Raw genomic sequence first — 22,795 nt, 5'->3', positions numbered from 1 at the left:
AACAACATGTAAGAGGAGAGGGCAGGGAGGGAAGGAAGGAAAAGGGGGGAGGAGAGGAGAGGTAGTAGCATCTGGAGGGAGCGTTCACAGCACACAGACGGACGACGGTCCGTTTCCTCCGCCGTTCCACAGAGAGAGAGGGAAGAAGAAAAATAAAAGGGAATCTGTTTCCTGTCATCTCCCATCTTGTCAGTCTCTGTTCAGACATCTTGCATCTCCTCCACCAGCTGTTTAATGGCCAAGCTGACAGATGGCTCCCTTGCTTTGATATATTGCACACTCTCCTCTATCTGACTCTTTCTCTCTCTTCACTCCCTCCATCCACCTCTCTCTCTCTCTCTCTCTCTCTCTCTCTCTCTCTATTCACTCACTCCATCCACCTCTTCTCTCTCCTTCTATTTTACTTTGGGAAAGGTTTAGGGGTTATTTCTGACTTTGTTGCAGTCTATGGACATGATTAAGTTGGCATGATGCATGAAAAGCAACTTGATGCAATCTTAAGCAACAATGTCATTCTTCATAGGACCTTCTTGAAGGAAAGCAGTTATGTATGGATATATCTGTGTGTGTGTGACTGATTCAGGGCGGCAGAGAAAAGCATAGGATAGTTCTTCCGGACAATGCTAGCATAGCCAGCTATTGCCAGACAGTTACACAAGTTTTCATTCAGACAAAAAGTGATTGTGAGCCCTCCCTACCCGAGCAGTCTGTGAGCATGTGATCTATCCTCACACTGATCTGCAGCATTCTGATTGCCTGCCAGGGTGTGCGATGTGACCCTGTGTGTGTGTGTGTGTGTGTGTGTGTATGTCCGCGCATGCTTGCTTACCAACGTGTGTTTTCTGAGACTACAGAGGGCTCATTGAGCCTGGGTACAAGGGTCTGCCCATGCAGGGTCAGAAGGCAGCTAAACTATGGGAACCATCCCAGTGCCGAGTCAGGGAGAAACCGGAGCTGAGCTGAGCTTAGCCCAGGACCCAGCAGCAGACAGCCAGTGGACCAGCCATTCCAATGGGAATTTCACTGTAATGATCTTCAAAACCGGGACCTTTTGAAAAGACGGAACGGAGTACTCCCTCTCTACCTGGCATACACCTTCACTACAGCGGGCACAACCATTTAAAACATTTTATATCAGGTTTAAAGGTGAAAGCATTGGTCCAAAAAGGGCTGAATAAAGCAATTGTTCTATGATTTGAAACAGTCACATAAGGACAGCACACATGATATTATATAGATATAGACTATAAACGTGCAGATTAGTGGTCATGAAAGGAGAGATGTAGCAGGCCGTTAGAGGTACTGGCCATTCCCGGTTGGCTGGGCTGGCTGTCAATCACCCTGCCATTCTCTCTAAGCCCTTGTCTCTGTTGGCTGCACTGAGGATCCAGCCACTCTCAGCTCTGTCATTACTCAGTAATCCACATTCAGCCCATCCACTCTCCACTAGAAACAGAGAGAGAGAGAGACTAGAGAGTGTCAGTCAGTGTCCTGTTACAGCACAGCCGTTCTGTTGTAATGTTGTTTCTGTTGCAATGTATCATTCCTTCCGTAGCCGTGGGAGCAGCGTTGTAGCTTGGTTCTGTGATCTGATCTATAGGCTATATAAACTATTCATCAAAGTAGCTTATTCTGCATTGATAACCAAATATAATCTCAGCGACTGTTCAAACAGTAAACCAACCAGAAAGGTATTTTGTTTAGAAGTAATAACTAGTGATTCCAAGCTATTGTGAAATGACAGAACCTGCTGTAGCCAACTAGCTAGTCATGTGCTTTGTTCTCTGGGACCAAAACATGATGACGTTTTATTTTTAGCTGATATCGGAATGAATTCACAAGCAGCATATCAAACTAGGATAATGTTTTAGGTTACACCGGCAAGTATAAGAATATTTGCCATGGCAAATTTCTTCTATTATAAATCAAATTATTTCACGTGGGAAGCTAAAAAATCTAGCTTGCTTGCTATGTTTTTAGCCAGGCAAAAGCCAGCTAGCCAGGCTGCCAGCTAGCTACTACTAGCAAGGGAAGGTGACTGTTCCTTGCTTTCACAAAATGAAATTACAAAAAAAAAAACGCTATCGCCCAGTTGTGAATAGGAGTAGGACCGGTGAGGATATCATGTTAACAAAAAGTGTCTGCTGCTCCAAAAATCCCATTCCACCTACACGCCCACGTAGATCAACGGAGTGAAGCTTATAGTAACCTTTTCAGGCAGACAGGCCCACAGCATGGCAGAGAAGTGGATGAGAGGACACCAGCATTACCAAACATGGTCTGACTTAACCTCCTAGTGTGGTTCAGTACTCACTTAGGGAGACAGTCGTTGTCATTTGCACTGAAGGCTGCTGCTAGCTATGAACTTGAAGTTGAGACAAGTTTGTCATATTATGAAAGAAATCAATGCCCAGAGACACTTCATTCCTGTAATGTCTGCTGTGATTAAGAGCTATACAGTATGAATTTGATAGCAGATATTGTCCAATACTGACAACGCTAATCAGCCACAATAAGGTAGAATAACATAGAATAACAATTCTCTGACGATAGAGCTTGGGTGAACATTAAAGACTACTGAAGGGATCTACTGTAAGTTACCATCCTAAACCTATTTTTATCACTTAATTAGAAAAATGAATAAAAAACTAAATCCTTAAATCCAGTTCGCTCAACTGTAAAAAATCTGCATCGTTTCTAGTAAATGCTGTTCCCTCCCTGAGCTTATGTTATCAGTAGTGTGGTAAGGCCTATTGTTCGACAGATGTTTACAGGCAATGTGCAATGCTTCCTCACTGTGTGCTGCACAGTACAGCCTTTGAAACATCTGCACCACTCTGGGTTAACAGTAATCCCCTTGGCTAGCTGCATGGCAATTCCGTAGTAACAGAAATACGCTGATACTCCGATTTTTCACTTTACAATATATGCCAAACAAAAACCATTGATTTCAACGTTTAGCAAACCATACAACTCTATGCACAATGACTACTTTGAACTATTTACACAGTAAATAGAACATTTAAACATTTACTGGAAAAACTGTGCAGATACAAAGTTCGGTAACATAATTATGGTAAAATCTACCTCAATTTAGTTCTGTTACCAAACTTTGCATCTGCACAGTTCTTGTAAATGTGTTTTTGTAAAATGTTCAGTGGAAATTGTTAAAAGTAGTCCTTGTGCATAGAGTTCTATGGTGGGTTAAACTTTTAAATCAATGTTTTTTGTTTGGTATACATTTTAAAGTGAAAAATCTGAGTCCCAGCGTAATTCCGTTACCATGGAATTGCCCTGCAGTCAGAAACATGGTCCTAGAATTTCAATGTGTATAAACTAAGTACGTGGCTTTTCTTAAAAGCTGTGTGAATTACCACAGAGGAAAGGGGTCAGAAGTTCTGTAAGCCTCTTACCACTTCTTCTGCCTTTAAGCATAAATCAGTTAAACTTGGCAAAACGGCTCCAATAAACTGTCATTAAACTCTGCCGAGCGTGGACTGGCTGGGATAAACCTTTCATTATCTGAGGAGAAGACAATGTTGTGTATGTAGAGGGGTTGTACATGTTGACTAATGAGTTGTACAGCAGAGAATGGCCCTTCACAGTACCAGTTGTAATGGAGGGGTTGCATTCCTGAAGAGTATAACAAAATTCTGAATGCTACATCAAATAAAATACAATTGTATTGGTCGCATCCACATACTTTGCAGATGTTATAGTGAAAGATGGTGTAGCGAAATGCTTATGTTCCTAGCTCCAACGGTGCAGTAATACAAAACAATACACATAAATCCCCCCAAAATGTAAGAAAGGAATTAAGAAATATATAAATATTAGAAAGACCAATGTCAAAGTCCGGAACATAAATATATATGTATATGATGGTGTGTATAGACATTATGGACACTATGTGAATAGAAAAGGTGTGTATTGCAGTAGTTACAGTGCTTTCAGAAAGTGACTTATTCCACATTTTGTTGTGTTACAGCATAAATTCTAAATGGATAAAAAAAAATAACATTCTCAACCATCTACACACAATAGCCAATAATGACAAAGTGAAAACGTTTTTAGAAATGTTTGCACATTTATTGAAAAATAAATACATAAATATTTAATTTACTTAAGCATTCAAACCCTTGAGTCAATACATTTTAGAACCACATTTGGCAGCAATTACAGCTGTGAGTCTTTTTGAGCAAGCCTCTAAGAACTTTGCACACCTGGATTGTACAATATTTGCAAATTATTATTTAAATCATTCTTCAAATTCTCTGTCAAATTGGTTGTTGATCATTGCTAGACAACCATTTTCAGCTCTTGCCATAGATTTTCATGCAGATTTAAGTGAAAACTGTAACTCAACCACTCAGGAACATTAGCTGTCTTCTTGGTAAGCAACTCGAGTGTATATTTGGCCTTGTGTTTTAGGTTATTGTCCTGAATCTCCCAGTGTCTGTTGGAAAGCAGACTGAACCAGTTTTTCCTCTAAGATTTTGCCTGTGCTTAGCTCTATTCCGTTGCTTTTTATCCTAAAAAAATCCCTTGTCCTTGCCGATGACAAGGTGCAGCCACCCCCATGCTTGACAATATGAAGAGTGGTATCAGTGATGTGTTGTGCTGGATTTGCCCCAAACATAACGCTTCATTAACGCTTCGTATTTTTTATTCTGTACAGGCTTCCTTCTTTTCACTCTGTCATTTATGTTAGTATTGTGGAGTAACTATAACGTTGTTGATCCATCTGCAGTTTTTTCCTATCACAGCTATCTGAAACTGTTTTAAAGTCACCATTGGCCTCATGGTGACATCCCTGAGCGGTTTCCTTCCTCTCCGGCAACTGAGTTAGGAAGGATGCCTGTATCTTTGTAGTGACTGAGTGTATTGATACTGTATCCAAAATGTAATTAATAACTTCACCATGCCTAAAGGGATTTTCAATGTCTACTTTCTTTTCTTCTTTTTTTACCTATCTACCAATAGGTGCCCTTCTTTACGAAGCATTGAAAAACCTCCCTGGTCTTTATGGTTGAATCTGTGTTGGAAATCACTGCTCGACTGAGATAATTGTATGTGTGGGGTAGATAATTGTATGTGTAGGATAAAGAGATGAGGTAGTTATTCAAAAATCATGTTAAACACTATTATTGCAAACAGAGTGAGTCCATGCAACTTAATATGTGACTTGTTAATCAAATTTGTACTCCTGAACATATTTAGGATTGCCATAAGAAAGAGTTGAATAATTATTGACTCAAGACATTTCAGATTATAATTTTTAATTCATTTGTAAAAATGTCTAAAAACAGAATTCCACTTTGACATTAAAGGAATTGTGTGTAGGCCAGTGACACATTATTTTAATTTAATCCAGTATACATAGGGGGCTCTGGGTGGTGCAGCGTTCAAAAGCACCTGGGGTTCAATCCCGGCTGTGTCACAACCGGCAATGAGCAGGAGCCCCAAAGGATGGTGCACAATTGGCCCAGCACCATCTGGTGTAGGGGAAGGTTTGGCCGGTGGGGCTTTCCTTGGCTCATCGTGCTCTAGCGACTACTTGTGACAGGGCCGGGCACCTGCAAGCTGTCGTCAGTTGAACTGTGTTTCCTCTGACACATTGGTCCGTCTGACATGATAAGAAGTAGATGGCCAGGCGGGTCATGTTTCGGAGGACGCATGACTCGAACTTTGCCTCTCCCGAGCCCATTGAGAAGAGGCAGAGATGAGGCAAGGGAGAAAATGTGGTAAAAAAAATATGTTTGTGGCCATATCACCCTGAACACGCCTGTTCAGACCTGGTAAGCTCAAAATACAGTATATACAGTACATATAAAGTGGGTAAAACAGTATGTAAATATGATTATAGTGACCAATGTTCAATGAACATGCACATAGGGCAACAGGTGCAGGGTTGAGTACCGGGTGGTAGACGGTTATAAAAAGGCGTAAAGTTCAAGGCAGGGTACCGTGCAGAGGCCGGCTAGTGGTGACTATTTAACAGTCTGATGGCCTGGAGAAAGAAGCTGTTTTTCAGTCTCTCGGTCCCAACTTGATGCACCTGTACTGTCTCCACCCTCTAGATGGTAGCGGGGTGAACAGGCCGTGGTCTTCTTGGCCTTCCTGTGACACCGGGTGGTGTAGATGTCCTGGAGGACAAGCAGTGTGCCCCACGGTGATGTGTTGGGCTGACCACACCGCCCTCCGGAGAGCCCTGCGGTTGCGGACGGTGCAGTTGCCGTACCAGGCAGTGATGCAGCCCGACAGGATGCTCTCAATGGTGCATCTGTAGAAGTTCACAAGGATTTTAGGGGATAAGACAAATTTATTCAGCCTCCTGAGGTTGAAGAGGCGCTGTTGCGCTGTTGCGCCTTCTTCACCACACTGTCTGTGTGGATGGACCATTTCAGGTTGTCAGTGATGTGCACGCCAAGGAACTTGAAGCTTTTCCCAATCTCCACTGTGGCCCCAGATAGGGGCATTCTCCCTCTGCTGTCTCCTGAAGTCCACGATCAGCTCCTTCTTTTTGTTGACATTGAGAGAGAGGTTATTTTCCTGGCACTACTCTGCCAGGGCCCTCACCTCCTCCCTGTAGGCTGTCTTGTCGTTGTGTTGTCTGCCAACTTGATGATTGAGTTGGAGACGTGCATGGCCAAGCAGTCATGGGCGAACAGGGAGTACAGAAGGGGGCTGAGCACGCACCCTTGTGGTGCCTCCGTGTTGAGGATCAGCATAGCAGAGGTGTTGTTGCCTACCTTCACCACCTAGGGTCAGCCCGCCAGGAAGTCCAGGACCAAGTTGTACAGCGCGGGGTTCAGACCCAGGGCCCTGAGCTTAATGATGAGCTTGGAGGGCACTATGATGTTGAAGGCTGAGGAGGTACTGGAGTTAGATGATAGATCACAGACTTGGAAAAATAAAGAAGTCTGTCAATAATTCAAGATCTTCTCTTTCACTGCTTATACTTCCATGGTCAGTATAAACCTGAGAGCCAGTGAGCTAGTACCTACTATGTCTCTCCATAATGTGGACAATGTTCACCCATAATTCCAACCCACACCCCACTTAGCGGTTGCTATTGTCATTATAGTCATTATGATGCTCTACCTCCCTGTATTCTCCAACCATCTAATACAGCCTGTCACACTGGCAGTAAATACAGAGGAGGATAAACAAGACACAATTCCTGTAATTATCCATATTAAAGTTGGAACCATCATATCGCAGGATTTTCTCAAGTAGGTAAAAGCATTTTCCTTATCCATGAAACAGCTCAGGGATGTGATTACACCTAGAGAGTGAGGGGGAAGATGGGAGAAAGGGAGGGAGGGATAAGAGGTGTATTAAAGATTAAATGAGATAAATAAAGCAAGCTCCAAACAAGGAACATCATCCAACCAAGGGCAGCTATAATATCCTTTGGCGTAAATAAAGACAGCACTAACAAAAGCGATCGTTCCTAACTAGACATTATGGGACAACCTCTCTCATTATGTCTTTAATAGGGCTGTCAAACAATTAAAATAATTCATCAAATGAATGGCGTTAGTTCATTTTTTAAATTCCATTAGTTAAGTAGTACATTTTTTTATTTCAAATACGGCCCTAAAGAAAGCTTTTTCCATTTAGAAAACAGTGCATTGAGTTACAGGCATACTATGATTAGATTGTAAAGGACAGAAGCACAAAATCATGTTTTACTAGCAATTTTCATCATAAACCACACAGAAGTCACTGTAACATCCAGCTATTAATGCTCCCAATGTTTCAGTAGTCGTATGAATGTTCTTGAAGTTTAACACTTGAGCACAGCGTGCGCGCACACACACACACACACACACACACACACACACACACACACACACAGCTTTAAGTATTGTTAAAGCTTCAGGCATTCTAAAGAACAAAGAGCTTTTAAACTTGCCGAACAATGTTATGAAAACACTATAACCACCTGTACTGTTCAGATAACTTTACTCATACAGGCCTTCACACTCTCCCTCCTTCCCACACCCTCTCTCTCTCACTGGGTGAGTGTGTTTTGCATGGCCCGTTGCCCCGGGTGTGCAGAGTTTGCACATTTTAGGCCTTTCCATTGATCCTGAAGTTATCAGGTTGCTAGGCTAGCCCGCAACATGTGCATAAATCTGTGGCAGAAATAAAAACCATAGCTCTGGTAATATTGGGCATAACTGTTACATGATTTTGGCTGGAGGCATCCTGTCTTCAGCGATGTAAAGGGGTTTCATGTAAAGGAGCAAGCATTGACTGTAGCTGTGTTCCGTGTTGTGTTCTGCGCTTAAAAGGGTCCGTGCGGAAACATGTGTGCTTAAAAAATTCTGTGGAGACACAATAAAAATGTTAACAGATGAGAGAGAGGGCTAGACAGAGAGAGAGAGAGAGAGGGAGAGAGAGAGAAAGGGAGAGAGAGAGAGAGGCCTCCTCTTTCCATGCTCCTACTATTTACACATGGCCCTGTGTGTGTGTAGCACTGAATTAGCCCAGTGTGAGTGAGTCCAAGGGGCTGATGCTCACTGCTCACCTTCTGGGCCCTGACTGGCAACAGCAGCTCAAAGACACACACAGAGAAAGAGAGGACAAAGAGCCCACACAGAGAATAGAGCTAGAATAGTCTCCTTCCTTCCACTGCACGGAAAGTAACCCACCTCCTACCCCTCCTCCATCCTCCCTTTCTCCTCCGTCCACTCTCCTCCTCCTCTCTTCAGGACCTGAGCCCACACACAGGGGTAGTAATTACCCACTCTCCAGTCTGAGTGACCCCTCAGCTCTACAGCCAGGAGCTAGCCCACCCCACCTCCCCCGGCTCCCCTCGTCTCACGACCATCTCATTCACTCAGGCCCCCTCAGCACTGCAGCCAACAGCTAACCCGTCTTCTGTATCTCCGTCCCTGTCTCACTCACCCACCCACTCACGTCAGAGTCCGGGAAAGGAAAACAGGCAGTCAGTCAAACTACAGAGCTGCTGAACCTGCTTGTTTAAGGTCACTTCCTATTCACATACCGCTGAGAGGCCAGTTGTCAATCAATCAGGCATTTGGAAAGCACAGCCAGCACAGCCACATCCAGGAGCAGCAAAGGCAAAAGTATTTTCTTCAACAGTCAATGCATGCTGACACGCACGCACGCACACACACGCACGCACGCACGCACACACACGCACGCACAGTACAGTTTATAGAGAGCAAAAACACAGGGTAAAAGGAAGACAAAAATATTGTACAGGCTGTCGAAATTGTCTAATATTTCAGATCTATATATTGAAACTCGATACGATAGTGAGCTAAATAAGACATTTCCACAATCCAGCGATCTGTCAAACCATGATTTCCTTTTTCCTACTCTTCATAAGATTTCTGATACATATCAGTACATAAGCCTGAGCATCTCATCTCTTTCCGTCTCGGTTCATGGTATTTCACCCTCTTTCCTTAATCAACTGTGAAGTGAAAATGTTCACACTATATTTTTTCTGATTCTAATGGAAGGATGGCTGGTAGAGTGGAAATGAATGAATGAGTAGCTAGCTGCACTCTTATCCTTCCACTGTTCCACCCGGCTAGCGCAGCTCCATGCAGTCATCCGGTTGTCATGGTTCCCTTAACTCGTCTCCAGCGTGGCGCACACAAAGTCTGTGTAGCGTAGCCAAAGATTTTTTTATAACTAACTCAAGATAGACCAGAGCCTGTCAATGGGAGTAAATTAATCATAGTGGGCAGAGCAAGCAAGGAGGTGGGCAGAGCCAAGCATGAGCTAGTAAGATCCTATTGGCGCATTCTAGCATATATTTGCATATTCCCATTAGGGAACGCCTACTCCGTGAAGTGTGCATGTGCAATAACTCATTTTGCCCTCGACTCCTTCTAAACAATGCAATTTGTAAAAACGTTGGCAAAGGGTAAAGTCTACAAAACACAGTCCACTGTTAGCAACAGATTCTAGTTCTGGAAACAGAAAACTTTGTGGAGATCAAATATTTCATTGATGAGAAAATGTGCCGAATGTCGGCCAAAATCCATCTTCTCCCACTGCCAGCCACTGAGCTTCCTCTCATCACCATATTTGGTAGTGAGTGGAAACGCCAAACGGATGCTGCACACTTATACATCAGGTGAAATATCTGTTTCATTGTTCTATCTATGGTGTAGCGCTAAGGGCTGTAATAATAATAATATATGCCATTTAGCAGACACTTTTATCCAAAGCAACTTACAGTCATGCTTGTGTAGCGGACATGAATTGGTTATGGTCACGTGACAAGGTAGCTCTACCTGCGAACTTCAAAACCTGTGTCTGCCCTCAGCCCAAAAGGGGATTTCTTCTTGGTCTAATGGTCTAAGATGTTGGTTGCTCCCGTGGGAGACCCAGGTTCATATCCTGTGTGTTACACATGCATAGACTTTACATACGGGTGGTCTCGGGAATCAAACCCAATACCCTGGCGTTGCAACCGCCACCAACTGAGCTACAGTTGCACTTTGAGATTGTTTTTCAATGAAAAGCGCATTATAATTCAATGCAGTATTATTATTATTACAGAGGACCATGATGAGAGGAGATGACTGCGATGGTGGTCACCAGGCCATTACTACACAGGCAGACATGACATCCTCCTCCATGCAGGTCAGAGCAGACACAAAATGGCAGCTGTGTAGCAGGCAGAAACAGAGCCCTCAGGTGTCAACAGATGCTCCCATGAGACCACATGGCACAGCTTCACTTTTCTTACCGCTATTTTGAGTCAGACTACAGCAGCACAGGCATACAACAGCGCATAGGCATCATACTCTGTGTGTAAGTTAGTCTTTGTATAAAACTCTCTTCCTAACTCTTACACTCAAGTACTGGTTCTTCAAGCAGGATAAAAACAGTACCGGTACATTAAAACATCCGCTAAAAGGTCAGAGTACAAATGTGGACCTACACAAGCAGAACAATCCTAGTACTTAGTTTAGGTAAGGAGATGATGCTGCAGCCACGCAGACACCTCACACAACTCAGAGAACCTGACTGCCTGGTTTCCTTAGCAGTCTGTCCGTCTGCCTGACTCACTGACTGTCTGGCTGGCTATCTGTCTGCTTGTCTGGCCAGGCGGCAGGCTGCTTGACAAAGTGCTGGGCCCTGGCTCGGGTCTTGGTTTCTACAAGAGAACTCTATACACACACACAGCACCCTCTTTACACACGCAGTAACCCCATCCATAAGCAAAGCACACCTTCTGCCAGGTCCATCTCATTAGCCTGAGTGTGGACAGGGGATGGTACAGTATCACTCCTCAGCATTAATACTTCAACACCTTGCCCCCCCACAGGACAAGGTCGAGCCCTAGCTGTAGCTGGGAGAGATTGAAACTGAATGAAAGTGGGATCCATAGGAATAAATACATGTCAATCAATGTACAGCTATGTACACATGATGGTAAATATCTCAAGACAAAATTCCCATGGTCAAAATTATATAAACCATATTCCTATTTAGCCCTACTTTCAAATGTATGGACATATGTTGAACTCCGCATTTAAAAATCCACACAGCCGTGAGAGAGACATGGAAAAAGGATAGAATATTCATGGTCTCAAAATACTGGTAAGACATGATGTTCAATAATGTATGAGCAACTTAAAAATATAACTGTCTCCTGGGTTGCCAAAACAGAATTGTCAGCAACAACAAATCGATGCCAGAGTTTTGATAAGTGTGCCAGACATCCCATTAGAGACATAAGTTATGGCTAGATGCTGAAGGTCAGAAGCTAAGGCCATGTCCCAAACTATTTTCCCTATATAGTGCACAGCTTTTGGCCAGAAGCCAATAGCAAGTCAAAGCAGAAATCAACAGCTCATTGACTTACCTTTTCGTTGTATTTGAACTTGACATAGAACCAACTGGACTTGATCATCCTGCCTCCGTCTGCTGTCCCTGGCTGACTCAGTGTGCCGACGGTAAGGGAACAAGTCAAGTCTTTTCCTAAAGGAATCAAAAACAGTAACAGCAACCCTCCAAAAGGTCCCAAAGCTAGAAGAAAGCCAAAACACCAGTTTCTTCTTTCTCCTGCATCTGTTGTTCTTTATCCTCTCTGCTTGCTCCTGGTTCTCTCTCTCACTCCCTCTTTCTCTGTCCCTCTCTTCTACCCTCTATGCTTCCTCCCGTCTCTCTCAACCTTTCTCTCTCTGGCGTGGTGTGTGTGTGGTGTGTGTGTGTGTGTGTGTGTGTGTGTGTGTGTGTGTGTGTGTGGCGTAGCTGGCTTGGCAGTCTGACAGCAGTTCTCCTCAAATGGACTTTAGCTGTGTGTTCATCCCTATTGGCATATGACAGTAAGAAGGGTGTTCTGTCCTCTTGTTGTCCTCGTCCTCGGCTCTGACTACACACACTACTGTAGTAACCTCCTCTTCTCTGCTCACTGCCCAACCCATTTTCTCTCCTTTGCCTCTCTCTCTCCTCCCGCTTTCCCCCGCTTTGTCTCTCTCTCTCGCTCTCTCTCTCTCTCTCTCTTTTATTCCTCCCCTTTCTTCAACATATTTGTTCTCTCTCCTTGGCTCTCTCTGTTATGCCCTGTGTATAGAGCTCTTTCTCATTTAACCCCTTTTTTTATATTGCTTTAGTTGCTGTTCTCTTCTTATAAAGGAAGCCCTTTGTGATTTCTCCATAGATCTCTAGTAGTGTATTTGACATTTGTTTCACCACTGGACTTTGATTCAACAGACTTGTTCTTAAAAAAAAGGTATTGAAATTGCTCTACTATCCAGTATGCCATCTTCAAACACCGTTTAAACATTCACTCAGTTGGTTATGACATCCCAGTCCCCCTAGTCTTGTCTGTATGGTAGGAGGAAGAGTACAAGAAGTCTAAAAATGGCCACGTACACACAGCTCAGATTGGGCCAGCGGGCCACCCTGCCTGTGTTTACTTTCTGTCACTCTCCCTAGTAGCACATCAGGTTAGCATAACTCACACACAGCTTCTTGTGTATATAATTATGTCATCTGGGACAGCGGTGTGAAGTACTTGCCAGCTATAATAGGGTCCTTTATCCCAGGAGAATGATCCACATTTGGCAACACAACCTGAAACAGTAACAACTCTGTCGGAAGGCAATCCATCCGTCACTACACAGAAATAGTGTATGTATCTACAAACAATATTAATGAGATGCACCATAATAACAAAAGCTTGAGTTTAGTTATTATCCAAGGAGAAGCTGAGAGGCAGTCTTTCGGGACAAGCTAGGAGGCATTGCAGTGAAAGAGAGTACATAGTGCAATATTTGAAAGCTGTTTGAAGTTCACAGGTATAAAAGCCAAATATAAATTGTAATGTTGTAAAGAAAAGGCTACCAATGTTTTATATACAATAAAGTAATAAGCACACTCAGACCCCAAAATGTGGGTTCACTTGGGACAATACCCTCTGCAGGCTCCATTTTTTTTTTACATATTCTTCTTCAAGGGACACATTTTTTCACCAGACTGCAAAAACAAACAAACAAAACAGTTGAGCACCATACGGTATGGGTTCTGTTTCCAGGCCTACGCAGTAAACTCTTGTCAGGTGGGCTTAGGTCATCACTGGGGATGTTCTAAACACAGGAGGGTATACCCCCGGACCCTCGGGCTGTGTTGGCTCCTCCTTGTGTACAGGGAGTCCACAGTGCCTGAAATGCATAGTGACAGTCCTCGCTGCCTGCCTACCCGCTCCCTTCCCACAGACACATGCATACGCTTGGCTATGCGCCCCGCGGCCAGCACTGTGCTTGAATCACCAGAGAACAAAAAAACACATAGCAGCCATTCCATCCACAGGCTGGTGTGCCTTAGCAAGAGAATAGGGCATGATGCACAATACACAGAGTACACAACTCTAAGACAGGGCATTGAGAAAGAGAAAAAAGAGCATGGACCGTGCTTTTAGTCTGTGTTAGTCTGTATTAGTGTGTGTTAGTCTGTGTTAGTCTGTATTAGTGTGTGTTAGTCTGTACTAGTGTGTGTTAGTCTGTGTTAGTCTGTATTAGTCTGTGTTAGTGTGTGTTAGTCTGTTAGTCTGGTAGTGTGTGTTAGTCTGTGTTAGTTTGTGTTAGTCTGTTAGTGTATCAGTGTTAGTCTGTTAGTGTGTGTTAGTCTGTGTTAGTCTGTTAGTGTGTGTTAGTCAGTGTTAGTCTGTTAGTGTGTGTTAGTCTGTGTTAGTCTGTTAGTGTGTGTTAGTCAGTGTTAGTCTGTTAGTGTGTGTTAGTCAGTGTTAGTCTGGTAGTGTGTGTTAGTCTGTGTTAGTCTGTTAGTGTGTGTTAGTCTGTTAGTGTGTGTTAGTCTGTTAGTGTGTGTTAGTCTGTGTTAGTCTGGTAGTGTGTGCTAGTCTGTGTTAGTCTGTTAGTGTATCAGTGTTAGTCTGTTAGTCTGTGTTAGTCTGTTAGTGTGTGTTAGTCAGTGTTAGTCTGTTAGTGTGTGTTAGTCAGTGTTAGTCTGTTAGTGTGTGTTAGTCAGTGTTAGTCTGTTAGTGTGTGTTAGTCTTTGTTAGTCTGGTAGTGTGTGTTAGTCTGTGTTAGTCTGTTAGTGTGTGTTAGTCTGTTAGTGTGTGTTAGTCTGCTAGTGTGTGTTAGTCTGTTAGTGTGTGTTAGTCTGTGTTAGTCTGGTAGTGTGTGCTAGTCTGTGTTAGTCTGTTAGTGTATCAGTGTTAGTCTGTTAGTCTGTGTTAGTCTGTTAGTGTGTGTTAGTCAGTGTTAGTCTGTTAGTGTGTGTTAGTCAGTGTTAGTCTGTTAGTGTGTGTTAGTCAGTGTTAGTCTGTTAGTGTGTGTTAGTCTGTGTTAGTCTGGTAGTGTGTGTTAGTCTGTGTTAGTCTGTTAGTGTGTGTTAGTCTGTTAGTGTGTGTTAGTCTGTGTTAGTCTGGTAGTGTGTGTTAGTCTGTGTTAGTCTGGTAGTGTGTGCTAGTCTGTGTTAGTCTGTTAGTGTATCAGTGTTAGTCTGTTAGTGTGTGTTAGTCTGTGTTAGTCTGTGTTAGTGTGTGTTAGTCTGTTAGTGTGTGTTAGTCTGTGTTAGTCTGTGTTAGTGTGTGAGGATAATGAGAATTTGCTGTAACGATCAAAAGGTTATCTACAGCCGCTTTTGGAATCTTAGCTTAGCAATTAAACACAGCATGCAAAAAGATCATATCATTAAAATTGAATTTAATAGAGTAGAATTATGCTAGGAAGAACAGAACATTGTTTATGCATGGCTCAATACACTGCACACTACAGTGCACTGCTGCCTGATAGGGTATGATATGAGCAAATGCTGCTGCTTGCTCCACTTTCTGAGAACAGTCTAAACCTTGTAGGATGATGTGATTCAATGCTATGAGTTTTCTTTCTCATCCGTTCCCTGTTAAATACCTTCATCCCACAGAGCCCAACAGAGGAGCCATACAGACGAGCTGCTTAGAAGGCTGAGAGAGAAGGCCCCAGGCTGCCTGCCTGACTATACAGACGCTTCCCTGCAGGAGGCAAACAATCTCCTGGGTGGAGAGAGGGACGTGTGTTTGTGCATGTGTGCACGCATGTGTAGGCTTCCCCAGTCCCTACACCCTGAGCTGGCGCACTGAGCGTGCTAACAGGAGGATAGAGAGGGTGAGTGTCGCAGCAGCCCTTCTCTCCTCTCCTTTCTCAGCTACACCAGGCCAGATGTTCCAGAGTCCTCCTCTACAAAGCCTGAGCCCTAGCTCCAATGTTCTGCTAAACCTGCTGCCTGCCGTGGAAGAAGATGAAGAAAAACCCCTCCTCCTCCAACCCAAAGTCCCTCATGCACAAACGTCGCCTTCACTTCCGTAAATGTTTTTAGTGGTTCCTTTAATCGTTTAAGCTCTCTGGGGGCTAATGGTGAGGTACTCTATTGAAAGTAACACAGCCCCTTACATAATCAAGCTGGGGAGAAAAAAGGAGGGGAATGAGAGAAAGACGGAGGGGTGTTGGTAAGAAATAAGGGAATTCTTCAAAAGCACGGCGATTCTTTCTTCTCCTCCGCTCCAGGGTTTACCTGGCTTGTGGATGGTTCAGTGCGATACAGAGAGAGATTCAGTGATGAAGAGGGGAATCATCCTGAATCATTGTGAGAGTACAGAGTGTAATGTGACATGAGCGTGCATGTTAAGGAGGTCTCAGGCCCCCTGCTCTCGCTCTTTCTCTCCTTCTCTCTCCCCGACTGAGGTCTTTAACGTAGCTGCACTCACCGGGAGGCAGTGGCCCGGTATGGCACGGCAGGGCATGGCACAGACAGGATGATGTTATGCTGTTTCCTCTCTTCTCCTTCCTTCCCCTCCCCAGGCTCCTACTTGTCCCGCTGAACAAAGGGCTCTTCATGCTACACACAGATATTAGTGCACTGCAGCCCCTCTGATGGTTAGATAACACAGGGGGAGACAGGGGACTGAGCCAGAGATAGGGCACGCTCAGGAAATCCAGTTATACCCCTCTCTTCTCTCCTAATACAGAGGATTAGGGTACAGGTCTGCTCTAGCAAAGACAACTTGCTGTAAGCACCAGCATTAAGCTTTACAAGGTTTCCTCTTTTGGGTAAAACCAGACTAGGGCTGGTGAGGTGGGCATTACTAATATGGAGGAACTACATTGGAACCATTGCTAAACAGGAAGGAAAAACAAAAAAGATATCGTTAGCAGATTTGATGAGCAGAATCAACAGTATCCGGTTGGGATGAAAATCACAGACTATAATCTTCTGTTTCCGGATGTTTATTATCACCATAGAAGCAATGCCCTCCTGTCTGTCATGAGGTCATGATGCCGCTAGCTGGACTGTGTCTGACCCTGAGTGCATGTCCCTGTGCTCCAGTCCGGGCTGCTCTGCACTGTTCTGCTGTGCCACCCTGGCTGTGTGATGATGGTGACCTGTCCTGACTCCTCTCAGAGAGGCAGCAGATCAGAGCGCCATGGCGTGAGGCTACCTGCCCTTCTGCCTCCCTCACAGAGAACAGTACGGGGGAAAAAAATGAAATGTATGCAATCACTACTGTAAGTCGCTCTGGATAAGAGCGTCTGCTAAATGACTAAAATGTAAATGTAAATGTAAACAGTTAGTAACACCTCTGGTAATGGCACAGCCTCCCCTGCCTCCCCATTTCCTCTCACACTGAGAGAGCAGATTTCGTGACTGGAAGAAAGTGTTACACAACCGAAAATCTCTGTAATTGTGCCAGTCTGTGTGTGTGTATGTACAGTACCAGTCAGTTGGGCACACCTACTCATTCAAGGGTTTTTCTTTATTTTTACTATTTTCTACATTGTAGAATAATAGTGAAGACATCGAAACTTTGAAATAACACATATGTAATCACCCGATCTCAACCCAATTGAGATGGTTTGGGATGAGTGGGACTGCAGAGTGAAGAAAAAGCAGCCAACAAGTGCTCAACATACGTGGGAACTCCCTCAAGACTGTTGGAAAAGCATTCCAGGTGAAGCTGGTTGATAGAATGCCAAGAGTGTGCAAAACTGTCGTCAAGGCAAAGGGTGGCTTCTTTGAAGAATCTCAAATATAAAATATGTATAGATTTGTTAAACACTTTTTTGGTTACTACATGATTCCATATGGGTTATTTCATAGTTTTGATGTCTTCACTGTTATTGTACAATGTAGAAAATAGTAAAAATAAAGAAAAACCCTGGAATGAGTAGGTGTGTCCAAACTTTTGATTGGTACTGTATGTGTGGTTGTGTATGTATGTGTGTGTGTGTGTGTGTGTGTGTGTGTGTGTGTGTGTGTGTGTGTGTGTGTGTGTGTGTGTGTGTGTGTGTGTGTGTGTGTGTGTGTGTGTGTGTGTGTGTGTATGGGTCCCTTAAGGTGGGAGCGGAGGCCAAATGGACTGTAAGTGATGAGAGCTTGGCTCAGTCTCTGGGAAAATGTATCCCATTAATGTTTAGGTGAGTGGGCAAGACACTCTCCCCTTTTCACACAACTAACCACAGCTAAGGAACAGCCCCTGAGGAACAGCCCTCATATCATCATCACATTATAATACCCTTACATTTAGATGGTTGGCTCCTTACAGCCTTACAATCAGTATCCTATCTTTACACTACCCTTACAGGTACACTTAGACATGAAAGCTGCCCTAGAATGGGTCTAAGGGGAAAGTCACAGGTGATTTGACTATACCAGTACCCCCTCTATATAGCCTCATTATTGTTATTTTATTGTGTTACTTTTGACTTTCTTTTTTACTTTAGTTAATTTAGTAAATATTTTCTTAATTTCTTGAACTGCATTGTTGGTTACTGGCTTGTAAGTAAGCATTTCACGGTAAGGTCTACACCTGTTGTATTCGGCGCATGTGAGAAATAAAATGTGATTTGATTTGATCCCACCCTGAGCTCCATCAGACTGACAGATATTACCCAGTCCCAGCCTCCCAGCAGCCCCAGCCTCCCAGCAGCCCCAGCCTCCCAGCAGCCCCAGCCTCCCAGCAGCCCCAGCCTCCCAGCAGCCCCAGCCTCCCAGCAGCTCCAGCCTCCCAGCAGCCCCAGCCTCCCAGCAGCCCCAGCCTCCCAGCAGCCCCAGCCTCCCAGCAGCCCCAGCCTCCCAGCACAACCAGCCTCCCAGCAGCCCCAGCCTCCCAGCAGCCCCAGCCTCCCAGCAGCCCCAGCCTCCCAGCAGCCCCAGCCTCCCAGCAGCCCCAGCCTCCCAGCAGCTCCAGCCTCCCAGCAGCCCCAGCCTCCCAGCAGCCCCAGCCTCCCAGCAGCCCCAGCCTCCCAGCACAACCAGCCTCCCAGCAGCCCCAGCCTCCCAGCAGCCCCAGCCTCCCAGCAGCCCCAGCCTCCCAGCAGCCCCAGCCTCCCAGCAGCCCCAGCCTCCCAGCAGCCCCAGCCTCCCAGCAGCCCCAGCCTCCCAGCAGCCCCAGCCAGGAGAGGGGGGGGGGGGAGGAGCATCATCAGTGACATGCCCCTCATTTGGAACTCATTCCTTCTCACAAGAGGAGACTTGGACAGGGGGGGGGGAAGATTTGAGAGATATAAGGAGAGGGAGAGGAAAGGACAAAAAAACAATGGTGGAATAATTCCACGTTCCAATGACTTTTAGACTCATGCAGGGGCCGGTGCCAACCCTGATGTTCCAGCTCTCCTTCCTCCTAAACGGATTCGCACGCACACCTCTCCTCCACTGGGAACCGGGATGGGACAGGGAACCCGCCGACCCATAGGCCCAAGCTGCTGCTCCATCCACCGCTGCCTTGGCGAGCAGAGGGATCAGATGAAAGCAGGAAAGAGAGATAAACTCGCTGTAATTGCTCACAGGCGAGGGGAGTAGGTGGGGGGGAACAATGGCGTGGAGAGACAGGACGGGGAGGGTTAGCTGGAGCGGAGCGAGGTTGGAGAGGAGACGAAAGGAGAGGAAAGGGCCTAATGGAGTAGCGGGCCAGGAGACTGTCTGTGCGTGTGCACTGAGGACCTGGACCATGCCGTAGGCAAATCATTACCAACAGGAGAAGGGGGGAGGGGGGGGGGGGGGAGACAGAGAGAGACAAAGAGAAAGAGAGCGCGAAAGAGAGAGAGTCAGAAAACCGAGAGTCATATTCTGCCAGTGCCATATTTCAGACCTTGGATAGTTGACATGATACCAGTGGTTTAAGTGGGAGCACCTAAAGTAGGAAAATGGAGTGTGTTTGTCCATGGCTCCAACAAAAGGAGGAGGACCAGGGTTGGAAAACACTGGACTAAGGTAACAAAGAAGATATGTGTGTGTGTGTGTGTGTGTGTGTGTGTGTGTGTGTGTGTGTGTGTGTGTGTGTGTGTGTGTGTGTGTGTGTGTGTGTGTGTGTGTGTGTGTGTGTGTGTGTGTGTGTGTGTGTGTGTGTGTCTTGGAGCAAACACGTACATATCTCCAGGGATTAAGCATAGTCTGTTGAGCAAATGTATCTAAGCCAGGTAATCATAATTGGATCCTTGAGAAGCAATGACACACCAAAGCCCATGTAGACAGACATCTCTAAAGCCCAGTGACCCACTGCACGTCTACACCTCTCATTTCACACACAATCAAACAGGATAAATGACTTCACTTTTTTCCCAGATTTACAAGGGATACGAGTTGACACATTTACTTTTATGACAACAATAATATAACTATTAATATCAGGCTGGGTGAAATATTGGTATGATAATCAAATAGGATATTCTTTAATTATACCTTAACGAGGAACACCTAGACCTCCTTGTGGACCCCAAGGAGTCCCCGAACCCCAGGTTGGGCACCTGTCCTGACCCACTCTCCAGACATGGATAAATAAATCCGCTTAACACAGATCATAATGCCCTTAATGTTATAACACTCATGATTCTAGGGCAGAAAAAGGACACATATCCATTCTGTTGGCCATTACTACAACCCACATGGGGCCTCTTATTGTGGGCAGAAGCATAGCAGCACCATTAAAACCCTCAAACATCATGTCTAAAATACAGACTGCAGCACATTACCAGGCTCCTTAGCAACAGCCACTACATTACAGCAGATTGGTGGAGGCCGAGTCGTCTCCTAGCGAGGGTTGCCAAGCGCTATTGATCAAACTCGTGAACTACAGTTAACTACCAAAATAAAGGAAACACCAACATGAAGTGTCTTAATTGGGCGTTGGGCCACCACGAGCCAGAACAGCTACAATGCCCCTTGGAATGGATTCTGCAAGTGTCTGGAACTCTATTGGTTGGAACGCAACACCATTCTTCCAAAAGAAATTCCAGAATTTGGTGTTTTGTTGATGGTGGTGAAAAACACTGTCTCAAGCGCCACTCCAGAATCTCCCATAAGCATTCAATTAAGATCTGGTTAAGATCTGGTGACTGAAACACACACACACCCTTTGAACCCCCTACGCTTCTCTTTCAAAGTCACTGAGATCTCTTCTTCCAGTCAGGGTAGCCAAAATAATGGGCAACTGGGCATTTTTATACATGACCCTAAGCATGATGGATATTCATTGCTTAATTAACTCAGGAACCACACCTGTGTGGAAGTAGCTGTTTTCAATATACTTTGTAGCCCTCATTTACTCAAGTGTTTCCTTTATTTTGGCAGTTACCTGTACGTGTGTAGCATTGACAGGGTGAATGTATGAGGAGGAGAGGGAGGGATGGAGGGAGGAGGGGAAGCCCCCGCAGTCTGTGTGGAGGAGAGGAGAACCTGAGGGGGAGAATGAAAAGAGAGCAAGTGTTGTATATACCCTCTGACTCTGCCTGCTTCGAATAGCTCCCAGATCACACACACACAAACACACACCCGCACACACTCCCCGCTGCTCAGCATGTGTTTTTCCAACATGTGTCTTTCAGCATCTGCATTGTATGACTGGAGGGGAAGCCAGGTCTCTGAGGAGAAGTAGAAAAGCATCAAAACTGCCTTCTCAACCTGCCCTAAACGGGTCAACACAGGGAGAGAGAAGAGACTGAGACGCTATCATCAAGGCCTGCCTGGGCTACATGCACCAGTTTGAAACCAAATGAGTTAAAGGGCAAGTTAAAAGGCAACAACTATTTAATTTCAAAGCAGCATATTATTACTGTCTTATTGAAGAAGTCCATGTTTTTTAAGAGAGAGAGAGATATAGAGTAGAGAGAGCTCTGTTCATTGTGTTATCATTAAACAATAAGGCCTGAGGGAGTGTGGTATATGGCCAGTATACCACGGCTAAGGGCTGTTCTTAAGCAAGACGTAACGCGGAGTGCCTGGATACAGCCCTTAGCCGTGGTATATTGGCCATATACCACAAACCCCCGAGGTGTCTGATTGCTATTATAAGCTGCTTACCAACGTAATTAGAGCAGTAAAAACTAATGCTTTGTCATACTGTGGTATACGGTCTGATATACCATGGCTGTCAGCCAATCAGCATTCGGGGCTGTAACCACCCAGTTTATAATAGCTAATAAGCTGCACTCATTTTAGCTTTAGCATCATTAGCAACAGGGAGCTGCACAGCGCCTGGGAAGAGCACAGCAAATTGGCTCTGAGATGCAGCATTACAGAGAGAACGAGAGAGCAAGGAAGGAAGAAAGAGAGAGAGCGAGAGAGACAGGAAGAAAGAGAGCGAGAGAGAGAGAGAGAGAGAGAGAGAGAGAGAAACAGCGACAGAGAGAAGGAGAGAGGGAAATGAGCGTGTTCCACCACTAGAAGGAATCCTTGTGGAAAATCCAGCTCCACCTTGCATGGCAATCTCCACTCAGGCATTCTCTTCAGCTAGCAGCAGAGGGTGCCAAAACATCACTTAACTCCCACATAGACAACACTCACATACCTTACATTCCAGAGAGTTTACAGTCCAATTTCCACCTAAAAATACCAGACATCGTTTGATGCTGCAAACTATTATTACGTCTTTCCTGGCTGCCTGTCTGTATTGGTTGTGTCTGGGTCTGTGAGAATGCTTGTCTAGACATTGTTTCTCTTGGGCATTGTATTGTGCAGCTATAGATGCAAACATGTTCCTTAAGTTTCATGAACTCTTGTCTTTCTGGAAGAATTCTATCAAAAACTCAGCTGATACTGTACCGTATCTGGTGGTTATGGGCCTTTGAATTTATGCTGTACTGTGTGTGCAGAATGTAGTGCTCACACATCCCCCCCTGAAGCTCTACTGTTAGTCTACTGCAAGGTTAGCTGACCAATAACTCATTTCTGTGGGCATGCTCTGCTCCAGATCACTCCATGCCTCACTGAGAGAGAGAGAGAGAGAGAGAGAGAGAGAGAGAGAGAGAGAGAGAGAGAGAGAGAGAGAGAGAGAGAGAGAGCGAGAGAGAGAGAGAGA

At 44.9% G+C, this 22,795-nt stretch overlaps 1 protein-coding gene across 12 annotated transcripts in view; it reads right to left on the bottom strand.

The window, feature by feature from the left end:
* LOC115154336 (autism susceptibility gene 2 protein) overlaps positions 1 to 22,795 on the bottom strand; it is a 477,023-nt gene that overhangs the window by 312,545 nt on the left and 141,683 nt on the right. Inside the window, exon 1 of one of the 12 annotated variants that reach the window (XM_029700476.1) lies at positions 11,867 to 12,062. The exons of the other annotated variants lie outside the window; for them this stretch is intronic. Coding sequence (XP_029556336.1) covers positions 11,867 to 11,914 — 48 coding nt within the window. The 5' untranslated portion in view covers positions 11,915 to 12,062. Of the gene's footprint in view, positions 1 to 11,866; positions 12,063 to 22,795 lie in introns of those variants that run through there. 12 annotated transcript variants of the gene reach the window in all.

This window comes from Salmo trutta, chromosome 19, assembly GCF_901001165.1.
Source record: "Salmo trutta chromosome 19, fSalTru1.1, whole genome shotgun sequence".
Taxonomy (NCBI): domain Eukaryota; kingdom Metazoa; phylum Chordata; class Actinopteri; order Salmoniformes; family Salmonidae; genus Salmo; species Salmo trutta.
Note: the sequence above shows the minus strand (reverse complement) of the source record. Positions and strands in the feature narration are given on the sequence as shown.